This window comes from Globicephala melas, chromosome 2 (genome assembly GCF_963455315.2).
Source record: "Globicephala melas chromosome 2, mGloMel1.2, whole genome shotgun sequence".
Lineage (NCBI taxonomy): Eukaryota > Metazoa > Chordata > Mammalia > Artiodactyla > Delphinidae > Globicephala > Globicephala melas.
The window spans coordinates 74,625,145-74,637,315 of record NC_083315.2 but is presented as its reverse complement, the minus strand read 5'-3'; the positions used below and the strand labels follow the sequence as shown (position 1 = coordinate 74,637,315).

General features: G+C 34.7%; 2 protein-coding genes across 21 annotated transcripts in view; one reads left to right on the top strand and one right to left on the bottom strand.

Annotated features, from left to right (window-relative positions):
* The window catches only part of MINDY2 (MINDY lysine 48 deubiquitinase 2), a 115,783-nt gene extending 111,427 nt beyond the window's left edge, over positions 1-4,356 (top strand). For all 11 annotated transcript variants that reach the window (XM_060294203.2, XM_060294202.2, XM_060294201.2 and 8 more), the window contains one exon: positions 4,200-4,356. The gene's annotated coding sequence lies outside the window, so the exon portion shown is untranslated. The remainder of the gene's footprint in view (positions 1-4,199) is intronic.
* Positions 1-12,171, bottom strand: part of SLTM (SAFB like transcription modulator) — a 44,226-nt gene that overhangs the window by 8,736 nt on the left and 23,319 nt on the right. For 4 of the 10 annotated variants that reach the window (XM_030878840.3, XM_060294186.2, XM_070044909.1 and 1 more), the window contains 10 exons: positions 11,751-11,778; positions 9,938-10,406; positions 9,271-9,320; positions 7,004-7,122; positions 4,664-4,813; positions 4,345-4,448; positions 4,080-4,246; positions 3,515-3,600; positions 3,141-3,304; positions 556-736 (listed from right to left, as the gene is read on the bottom strand). In XM_030878840.3, the coding sequence (XP_030734700.1) occupies positions 556-736; positions 3,141-3,304; positions 3,515-3,600; positions 4,080-4,246; positions 4,345-4,448; positions 4,664-4,813; positions 7,004-7,122; positions 9,271-9,320; positions 9,938-10,406; positions 11,751-11,778 (1,518 nt within the window). The remainder of the gene's footprint in view (positions 1-555; positions 737-3,140; positions 3,305-3,514; positions 3,601-4,079; positions 4,247-4,344; positions 4,449-4,663; positions 4,814-7,003; positions 7,123-9,270; positions 9,321-9,937; positions 10,407-11,750; positions 11,779-12,171) is intronic. The other 6 variants (XM_030878841.3, XM_060294187.2, XM_070044910.1 and 3 more) reach the window with 3 other exon arrangements.

Here is a 12,171-nt window from a genome sequence, read left to right as displayed (position 1 = left end):
TGTTCTGCAACATTAAAATTAACAGAGACTGGGTGTTAAAAGCTGGCAATTTTTTAAATTTGGAAGGTCAAATTTAGTTTAATAATTTTAAACAAAAGCACCTAAAGGGAATTAGAAATAGAGTTCTTAATACGTATGAAGATTAAGTGCCTTAAAACCTTGGATGCAATTCTGCAAAGAGAGGCATTATTTCCTTCCAGCCTTGGGAAATCACTCCCACTATAATATGTAAGGAAATAGTTATTTTCTAAGAATGGGATAGTGACAGAGCCTGGATTACAACTACTCTGGACTCATAGTCCTATGCTCAGACTATTAGGCTGCCATGATATTGCAGAGCTCGAGGTATTACCAATTGGCTAGAACAAAGTCATGACTAAATGTATTTTTAACTAGCACCTAATTCACTGTTACCTTTCAGGGACACTTAATAAATGCTCATTAGCTAAACTTATTCTATAGAAGCTTTACAACATGTAAAGCAAATTTTAGGGCAAAAATCACAGGGTTTGAAAAAGGTCAGTTATTTAAGATGAAAAGATTTTCTGACTGCACCTGTTCAATACGAATGCGTTCCCTTTCCAAGCGTTCGCGTTCCATTCTCTCTCTCTCTAGTTTTTGCCTTTCAATTTCTAGGCGCTCTCTCTCTCTCTGTAAGCGTTCCCGTTCTTCCCGTTCACGAATTATTCTAATGCGTTCTCGCTCTCGACGCTCTCTTTCTGCAATCTCTCTTCGTCTAACAAAAATCAGTATTTAGAAATACTTAAATTATGCTAGCACTGTGTGAAAGAGAATAGCTTTTGAATTTGTATTTTTCCTTGAGGTTGGCAATTTTAAACTTCAACTCATTCTAAGTAGTTTTAATGTAATTGGAAAGAGAACTCAAAATAAAACTTTAAACAGATTTCAATAGTGTCACTTATTTATTAAGACTGTCAACTGAACAGCTGAATTTTATAGAGTAGTTGCCTCTTACATGATTCCTGTTTAAATAAAAATCCCACTATAACAGCCCATTAATTAATCAACATTTTTAAAAGGAGATATTCTACATACATGAGTTTGCAAAACTACAACTTCTACTGTTTTTGATAGAAAAATAGGATATAGTCTATCTCCTTAAAATCAGGTAGGCCTTATTTTTGATAACTTGGGATCATAACCACCAGCATGAATTACAGCAAATGCTGTATATAATGAACGGTTGCCTCAAAGCCTCTTTTGGAGTGTTCACAGCCCATAATAGATGGCTCCAGGTAACATGCTTCTTTCATTCAGGAGGTAGTTCAAATGTTTGCTCAACTAAATTATTATATTAAGACTTTTAACAGCGTTTGGTTTTTTTAAAAAATCATTTCCTTACATTAAGGCACCCAGTGTATTTTGTCTATCACCATGTCTTCCCCTAGTAACCCAGTGGTTCTCAACGGTTCAGTACTGCCCCCATGGAAATCTGAGGAGCATTTTTAATTATCACAATGACCATGGGGCGGTTACCAGCAGTTAGTGAAGGGGACCAAGGATTCTAAATATCTTCCGATGCGTGGAATAGTCAAGATAGTTCTGCATAACAAAAAACTGTCCAACACTCCTAATGTACCTTTCAAATACCATAATGGACATTCATGTCATTAAAACAAAATCACCTCTAGAGAAAAAAATCTAGCTCTAGAACTTAACTAATGTTTAATAAATGCTAGGTTCATTTGCTTTGGCGTGGCTTTATGTACACTAAAGTTTCCAGGAATGCAACTCCATATAAGTAAGAGGGAAAATTATACTTTCTTGAGAACTTCACCAAGAGTTGTTCACCATTTCAGATGTCATGTCATAACATCAACAACACTCCTGGTATTTGACTCACCAATATGACAAACCGGTATCAATCTGTGTTTGCAGCTGTCACATTCTCACTGAGTCTTAAGAAGGGTGCAAACATCTGACTACTTCATTAGATCTTCTAGAGAGTCATGCCTAAACATTCATATCTGGAATATATGCTTCATTATAAATTACTTTCATTTTCCTTCGTATTACAGTTAAGGCTTTATATTGATATTTTTCGTATATTTGTATAGGTAGGTATATTATATACCAATTTCGTTTCAGATTAGTAAAGAAGGTGCTGCAACTCTTTTGTTTACTATGAAAGGGGTGCTGGTCTAACGGGTTTGAGGAGTGCTGCCTAATAACTCCCACTCCCACCCTCCTCTCAACTTGTGGTCCTCTAAACAGGAGGCTAAGCGTGCTGAGACCTCTTCCAACAAAGGTTCTGAGTAATGCAAGGGTTATTTCCTTTAGGTAAACTGTGTGGCAATCACAGTATTATTTAAGTTGCTAAAAGTATCTCTGGTAGTTCCAAGCACTCTTGTGAATGAATAGATGAAATTTCATGGTAAGTGACCATTTGACAGTATAGGTTAATATTTGGAAATTTATATTATGAAACACTTTCACAAGAATATTTTAAGTGGCATCCAAAAATTGATATATATGAAAGCAAACTGGCACTCATGATGAACTGTTGAGATATTGCCACTAAAAATAGAAATGTTTTGTTCTCATTTTGTTTTAAAAAGAATGCCTGCTTTGGGACAGAGCTTGAACACAATAAGGTTCACAGGGTTAAATCTGCCTTCACTTGGTCTCTAATTCAAAGTACAATAAGTTTTCCCTAAAATGTCAACATATTATTTGACCACTATAGCTTACATTGAGACTATCCTATCTCAAAAATCAATTTTTCCTTTAAAGTCATGTTTTTTATGGCGGCAGCTTTGGAGTAGAGGAAAGAGCATTGGACTTGGAGTCAGAAGACTTGGGTCTGAGTCCCGACTCTGCCACTCATTAGCCATGTGGCATTGGAAGAGTCATTTAGCCTCTCTGGGCCTCCATTTTTTTCACTTATATAATGGACATAACTAACCTTACAGAACTGTCAAGACAGAGATAATAGATGGAAAGGTATTTTGTAAATCGTAAAATACTATGCAAACTTAAGAAATCAGTAGGTTTTACTGCACTTCTTAAAAGTGACAAATATCTTTCTGTAGGAATACAATTTCCAGAAATCTGGTTTATAACTAGTGTTAAAGATGTACCTATAGTTAAAGACAGGTATAAACAGACTCTTTTCCTACCTTCGAAGTTCCATTGCTCGTCGCAATCTTTCAAAACGAACTAAATGTTCTCTCAATCTTTGTTCCTTCATCTTTTCAAAAGGCAAGATGTCTTTCCTCCTGTAGTCTTTGTCCCTTTTTTTATCTAAGCTAGCTCTCTCCTTTTCCTTGCTTCTTCCATGAATCTGTAGAAAAAAAAATTATAACAGGACTACAAGTTAAAATAATTTTGTTTTTTCAAGTTGAGCTGGTCATTTAAAAAGCCTAAACGAGTAATGACATTCCCCTTTTCTTAGGTTTCCTAGCATGGAAGTGTGCAAAATGGTTAGAGATACTGACTTAGCTTCTTTTGGGAACAGGTGGAATAGTATACAACATCCATCTCAGAGACTTACTTTCTCATATCTTCCCCTTCTTGATGGCCTACAATGATCTCCTTTAGTTTGGTCTAGTATTACCATATGTCCTGGACTCTTTGAACCTAAGAGGAAAAAGAAAAAAAATTAGATAAGCAAATGTCTAAAAATATTTCAGTAAAAAAGAAAATATAATGTAAAAATGCTGAATTCTTAGACAACCAAATATTCATAAACGAATACATGAAATAAAAAACCTATTCTATCAGAACTTAAAGGTAAAGAGTTTTTAAAGCTTGATCTGCTAACATAAATACTTTCAGAGATACCAAAAGATCAATTACATAGCTATTACTCATTGACCGTTTTCAGCCAGCCCAGATTTAACAGTAAATGGGCTTAGGTGGAAGAAGACATCTGTTTCCTAAGAGTGGAAAAGGAGAAGACAATCAGTCTATTAGACCTCCTTTTCTACCACAGTGACATCTAATAACAAAGTTTAAAATATTTATCTGGATTGTAATCTCAAGTTTCCCCTTCCACTGTAAAAATTAAATTGTAGGATGCATTAGAAAGGGACTGAGAAGAAAGATGCATAGCATACTTATTCGTTTCTTTTCTTCACTTTTTTTAATCGATTCTGAAGTTTGGCCACTTGATCCATTATCATTCTTCTCATCTTTACCTTCTATTTTCTTAGTATCCTTGCTTTCTTTTTTTTCAGGTTTCTCAGACGACCTCTTCTCTTCTTTTTTGACTGAGGCTTGTGTCCTGACCATACCACAACACGCAAGAAAACAACAAAATGAGGACTACTTCATCAGTGTACCAAGAAAGTCTATATGCTTATCAACAAAATAAATCCTTACTTGCTACTTCTATCACTCATATTTTTTTTGTCTCCAGAACTTCTTGAACTACTCTTTTCATCATTTTCTTTCTTCAATTCTTTCTTAGAAGGATCACCTTTAACCTGAAAGGTTTAAACAGAAAAAAAATATGTGTTTTAACGTTACACTTTTATGTTTATAAAAAGTATGTTGATGGTAGAAAATTTGGAAAACAGAAATGAATATATAAAATTAAAAATCATTCCTAATTCTACTCCCTACCAGTGTAACATCTTTAAATTGAAAATTACTAGCCCTCAAAATAACCTCCCTTTTATAAACACTTAAGCAAGCTTACTTTTTCAACAGAAATTAGCTGTCCATGCAGCTCAGTGCGATGAAGATGTGCAATACATCTGGACACCTCTGTGCTTGAAGACATAGTTACAATGCCATAGCACTTGGCCCCGGGACTTCGAGCATTTGTGACTACCTTTGCACTCAGAACCTGTAAAATGAGATTATACTTTAGAAAGTTTTACAACTTTATAACCACATACATTTCTAAATAGATTAAACTTCAGAATGAAGACTATTCAAATTAAAGGATATGTTCAGGATGTATAAATTCAGGATAAAGGATAAATTTAGGACATATATTATTCTATGATCACCATCTACCTTGCCTGTAAGTAGTCAGTAAATATTCAGGGGAACAATTTAAAATGTCAAAAAGCAATTTAACCTGCTTTTAGTTTTTTCCTTTTTCTTCCTTTCAAATACATTGCCAAAACACAGTCACATCAATGAAGTAACGGCACAATTAACGAAAGCAAAGAAATAATATTTTCAATTAGATTTGGGTCAAAAATTCCCTATCAAAGGCTCACCCTGAATCTCTTAAAGATATTAAAACAAAAAGGGTTAAGTTCCTAGAAAGTGTCTAGATAAGTGTTAACACTTTTCTATAATGGGTCTTTCAAAAATAAAGAATCTGCCACATGTAAAAAAGCAACCTTAAAAATACACCCTAGGACTTCCCTGGTGGCGCAGTGGTTAAGAATCTGCCTGCCAATGCAGGGGACACGGGTTTGAGCCGTGGTCTGGGAAGATCCCACATGCCGTGGAGCAACTAAGCCCATGCGCCACAACTACTGAGCCTGCGCACCTAGAGCCCATGCTCCGCAACAAGAGAAGCCATGACAACGAGAATCCCGTGCACTGCAACAAAGAGTAGCCCCCGCTCGCCGCAACTAGAGAAAGCCCGCGCACAGCAACGAAGACCCAATACAGCCAAAAATAAAAACAAATAAATTAATTTTTTTTAAAAAACACACAAAAGACACACTTTCCATCTATGTACTTTTAAAATGTATACCAATATAAAAGTGACAAATAATTTCAATTCTATAAAATGAATAAGAGAGACAAGGCAGGGGTGGATGAGTGAGAAGAAAAGCGAGAGAGAACAATGTAGTGCTGAATAAATAGGAACAGGGACGCAGTGTCAGGAAGAGGAACGTAAGGAATTTAGGAGGCTGTATGGTGTGGGTAGCTGGTAGCTATCAGCTTTTATCTCAACTCTGGGAAACACTGACTTGCCCCAACAACAGCTTAATTCTTAAGCCCGAGGTCCTTGTTATAAGTACATGGTTTCCTAATATAGTTTTAATCCTAACAAATGCCAACATCAAAATACCGTTTTTACAGCTCTAACAATAAATTGTTGAAAATAGAACCAAAAATACACCACAGCTGATCATGGGACCACAATTCTCAGTGTTCTGTATCTGACATCTACAAGAACCTCCTTAAATGTGCAGGTAACTCTCTAATTAGAAGAAGAAGAAAAAACTCCTAAAATCAATAAGATAGATTTTTGTAACACTCATTAATGGCTATTTACTGTTAATGGTCATTAATTTAATAAATATTTGAAAGCCTACCATGTGCACACATAGTATAGTAGATAAAGATCCCTGCTATCAAAGAGTTTACAGCAGAGTAGGTTATATACGATGTACCAATATATTGTACACTAAAATGTAAAGTAGAAAATAGTGAGTGCCCTAAGGGATGCAGATCAACTGCAACTTAATTCAACAGACATTATTTGAATATTCAATTCATTTAATCATTGACTATTTTTCTCTTCTGTTAGGGCTCCCCTCATATGCCAGAAAAAGTTCTCCTGATGAACCAACCACAGTAACGCCTCCCTTTGCTAACACCCTGCACTCTTCCTTCACAGCACATATCAAAACTTCTGATTAAGTTTCACCAGTTTTACATTTTTCACCACCACTGTACTGGAATTTGTATAATGAAAAGGACCACATCAGTTTTGGGGTTTTTTCCCTCATATTCTATATCCCATTGCCTAATATTAATCTACCTATATTTTCCAGATGACCAGATCAGCCTCAGCAATTCTAGGTCCAAGAAATATCATGATGAATGTGATGAATCAAAATCCTTGGCTTAAATGGGCTCAAAATATGAGCTCTTAATAGAAGATTCCCAGGGCTCAGAGTGAGATTATATGATGAAACTCATCATTACTACAGAATTCAATAATTATGCCTGTAACAGTCCTAAGAGAGACAAGAAACTAGATTTTATATATACTGTTTTGAATATAACCTCTATTTAGAATGGAGATACCAGAAAGATGGATAAAAAGGTAAAAAGAATGTACCTTTCCATATTTGCCAAAGAGGTTCTTCAAATCAGCAGCTTTGGTATTAGAAGAAAGTCCACTAACCCAGATATTTTTAGTTGAGCTTCCACTGCTACCACTAGTACTACTTGTACTTCCTAGAATAGATTTAATATCAGAAGTTTAAGTACCTCAATTGGAATTTTTTAAAACACAATTATTAGGGCCATATTCTTCCAAAATTATAATACCCTCTAATGTTGATAGTACAACTTTACTACATCAAAATCCTACACATCTATTATTAAAATCAAACACAATAAGAGATAATACAAACATGTCTGAACATTTGTACATTTCCTACTGCACGAATTTTAAGACAAAGTAGGCAAAAAAAATAAATTACATGTCTTGGACTTTTGCTGTTAAGCTCAATAACTTATACTCAACCACTGCACTGAATACAGGGAACCAGGAAGTAGTCATCTAGGAATGTACAGACTGCTTAATTACCTACATCTGTGGTGGGCTTTAGCTCCTGAGAAACTTGGGAGCGCAAAGGGAAAAGTCAAACAAAGGGATAAACTGTTTTCAAGAATCTGAATGTTTAATAACAAAGACTAGCCAACCACAGTTCACCTTCATTCTCTATCAGAGAAAGGGTAAGAGAAAGTGGGAATCACATGCAGCTGGATAACTCTGTATTTAAAAAAAAAAAATCTTCTACAATCACTTACAAAAATAAGATCAGAGACCTCAAAATCCTTTAGAATAGGTAAATGGTTATATGTATTATTTCTGCACTATTTCCATACACAAATTATGGTTTCATACAGATAAATGCCATTTCTTAAAATACAGGCCTGGTCAGTCATCCTTCAGTGCTTTACTTCAAATGTGCTATTATAAAAAAGGAATTTTCATTCATTTGACTTTACTTGGAAAACAACTCTTACCCACTCTAAGGGAAACAGTATCTAAGCAAACAAAAGTAACAATTTTTATAACTTTGCATTATTGGAGTAAAATGTTTAATGCTTTAAAAATTACAAGCCACAAGTTTTAGTTGAAGAACTATTGTCAGCGTACTTATGAGACAACACATGCCTGACTCAAATATTTTAAATATTAATGGTTGCTGCATTTGTGTTCTTAAGAAATGTAGTTATCAAGCGATCTGCTATGAAATGTTAACTGGAAGTTTATGTATCTTTTTTATTTTACCAGTAACATTTGGGCCCACGTACTTCTCTAACTACAGAAAAAACAATTTAATGACAGGAAAAAGTTAACATTTAATTAAGACTACACTAGTCTTCTAAATTTAAAGGATAACATTTAATACATTTATTATATCTTATCCATTAACCAAACTGTAAGGAATGTGGGTAATGCAATTAATTAATTGTCAATTACTAAACCAATCACTAAAATTTGTAATTATTAAAATATACCAACAAAATATACTAAAAAAAAGGATAAGGAACACATTACTTTTTCAGGCACTCGAGGCATTTTCAGAATCTGTAGTACCTAAATGGTGTTATTTTCCCTTAAAATGCTTTTTGAGAACACAAGAAATATTTTTCAAGTATACAGCATATACAAGATGACACTAAAGCACATGACCAGGAGACAAACTGAGACTTCCCAGTAACAAAAAGTAATCAAATAATGCACCTTTAAGCTCACAAAAATTAAAATAAAACTACTTTTCCACATAAAACTCTCATCAATGCAAAATAAGTCAAATAGGAAGTAAATTCCGAAGAATTAAAATACTGTATAACTGGCTATTAACAGAAGTGTGCCCTGATTTAAAGAATCAAGAAAGTAAAACCAAATGTTAGGAGACTGACTTTCTTTCAGCTCCACAAATATACACAAATGCTGTTTATACCATATTTCCTACTAGACAGAAAGGGAAAAGACTGTGGTGGTGTACAGGGGTTAAAAGTGACTGCAATCAAAGATAAAATACTTGAAATTATAAGAAAACAAAATATCTGTTATATGAATATTCCATACAGATGCTTAGAACACAACGTAAAAAACACAGACCAAATATATTTTAAGCAAATTCATACCAGTTTACAAATTAAGTAATTAAGAAAGTAATGCTTTAATCACACTGAGAATTTGCTGTAATCTAACTCCATTGTTTACATAAAGGCCATCGAAAAATTTTAGTATGTCAATTTTTGAGGACTCAATAATGTCAAAGGAAACAAACCCCAGGCAATTATTACTTTTTAATGAAAATATGCAATTTACCACTGAAATAAACAGGGAAGGAAATCCATTACCTTTGTCATCTTTGGATGATGTCTTGCTGTCTTTAGATTCCTTTGAAGAGCTAAAGAAGCAAATCACCAGAAGAAAATTGAAAAAAAAAAAAAACACAACAGAAAAAAACAAAAGAACAAAAATCGAACAGCTTGATATCGACTATATTTCAAATAGTGCTATTCATACAAATTAATAATTCCAAAGGCCTAGATTAGGTTATTTGAACAAATGATTCCCTTAGGATTCTTGGACTGATTTTCCCCAAGATGCCTGAAGATCTAGATTTTCTGACAATTCTATTCAGTGGATATATGGCCATCTTCTCCAGATTTCAGGACTGGGACTTGACTTCATTTTGTGTTCTTAGGACTGATAGTTGTTCATTAACCATCATCACAAGGATTTTTAAAAATAAAACACAAAAAAATTGTCAATTTGAAAAAAAAAAACAACAAAAAAACCAAATATATGCTGACAATTCGACAATGCAATCAGTAGGACACACTGCATATTACGAAGATCTTGAATTTTTTTTTAAAGTAACTTATGACGATCAAAAATATTATAGGCAGGATCATAAGTACTAATTACTGTACATGGTCTTGAAGCCACCCCCTTAATGTAGAGTGATCTTATTGAATGCTGGAATTCAGTATCGTAAAGAACTGACATAGAAAAACAAACCTCTTTGCTTGACCAGAGGCCCCAGTAGACGAGGGCCCTTTCTTCAAAGTATCCTTTTCTTTGTCTCCAGATTCTGCTTTCTTAGAACTTTCTCTGGCTTCCTTCTCGACAGGATCACCCTTCACGCAGTCTTCCTTCTTACCATCTTTATGGTTCGCATTCATCTCATAATCCTTGCTTTCCTTCTCCGGGCTCTGTGCAATGACGTCCTGCCCATCTTTTGGCTTACTTGCTTCAGAATCTGTAATTTTCACATTTTTACCTGTTTCTAGGAGGTCATCACCATCAAAATCCAGAGTGATGGCATCTTCAGCCTGGATTGTGACCGAGATGTTGTCATCCTCAGCTTCTTTCACAGTCGTATTAGCTTCCATCTCTTCATGAGCTGTGTGATCAGCCTCAGCTAGGTTCCCTTCTGAAGGAAGAGGTTTAGATACTTCTTGTGTACCATCACCAGAACCTGCTATATCTAAGAGGATTTAACAGGAATAAATACGGCAAAACAAGAAGTTTAAACAATTTCATATTCATAAGCTAGAATAGGACCTAGAAAATATAAAGCCAGTTATTAGCACTGATGGAAGGTTAGGAAGAAAAACACAAGGGTATTAACTAACATAAACAATCCTTTACCCAGGATCACTTATTCTTCATGGAAAAAAATGATCTCTAAATACAAATACCAAATAACAAAAGTGAAGAAATGGTTCCATCCTGAGGATACCAGCTCTTCATTTCTGGTTATAAGTTAATGGCATATGGAAGATTTTTTTCCTCCATGAGAGAGTGACAAATGTGCAGATTTGGTATTCAATGTTCAAATTATCTTGGGATTTAACTCTTGTGACCTTCATAACTCCAATGGTGACGTCTTGAAAGGTCACAGTCTGAGGATACCAATAGGTCTTCAAAGTATTCAGGGCCTCATCTTTTTCGCTCTTCTTATTCAGTTCTTGTGTAGTCCAGAATCACGTGGAAAACTGCTACAGGCGGCTCCAAAGATGGCCTGCTCCATTAACGTTTAGGAAAGTGGTTATTTCCAGGCTTCATCCTGTCCAGTCAGTCCTGCAATTACCATCTTCAATGATGTCTTGCATTCCCCCAAAATAGAAAGGCTTCGGGCATCTGAGATTTTCAGCTGGTAGCTTTATTTCATCATTTCTTCTAGGTTTTTTATTCTTTCTTGCTTAGAACCCTGTTCCATGTCCTTTCTAGTCCAAAGTAGGAGGATCCTTTGACGTCTTTCCAAGAACTCTTCCATAAACCTCATACTGACCACGTATTTTGCTACTGGTGTCCCTGCAATTGTATTGGATGAGATAGCTCTCCTAAACTACTGAAACTGTCAGAAGACTATACGAAATTTCTCTAAGCAGCAAACAAAAAGTCAGTCTCCTGGTCACCCAACATTTTTAGGGCTAATTGTAAAATTAATTATCCATTACATACAAGGACTCCCAATAAGCACGTATGAGTTACTGCAGTGCCAGTCCTAAGAATGTAATCAACTTACCGTATGCTAGGAGTTATTTTTAAAAATAAAATTTAAATTGGGTTCAGTAAAAAATGGCATTGTCCACTACAGTAACTGATATGTACCATTAAGTTAGAACATACCTTTAAAGTGTTAAAAAAAAATTAAAACCAATTGAAAAATAAAATCAAGGTGCTACCTTAATTCACTAAGTTGATAAATTTGAAAATAAACTCATTTCAAAAATAAGATTTCAAATAAGGAATGTTTTATTTTCACATAATTTACTGTTTTTCTAAATGTCACCAATTTTTAAACTCTACTTAGCATCAAACATACCTTTCTCATTTTCTTCTTCCTCACCATCCTGAAATTCAAAGAATAATCAAATGTAAAATGAATTCACTTAAAACTGGATTTCAGTAATAGTACAAGATCTATCAAGTTTGATTGCTGAATGATTTAATAATATTAGAGACGCCTATCACTAACAAATACAGGATATTCCAATCAGAACTGAACCAAAACACATTTACAGAAATGTAGCATATGTCTGGTATACATGATTTTACACAAGGAAACAGGCAAATCTGTCAATGATTATATATCAACAATGAACTGGATTACTTAGTTTCACTACTCAAAACTAGTTTAAACAACCGGACTCTTACTCATATCAAAAAGCCACTAGGAATTCCCTGGCGGTCTAGTGGTTAGGACTCGGCGCTTTCACTGCTAGGCCTTGGGTCCGACCCTCGGT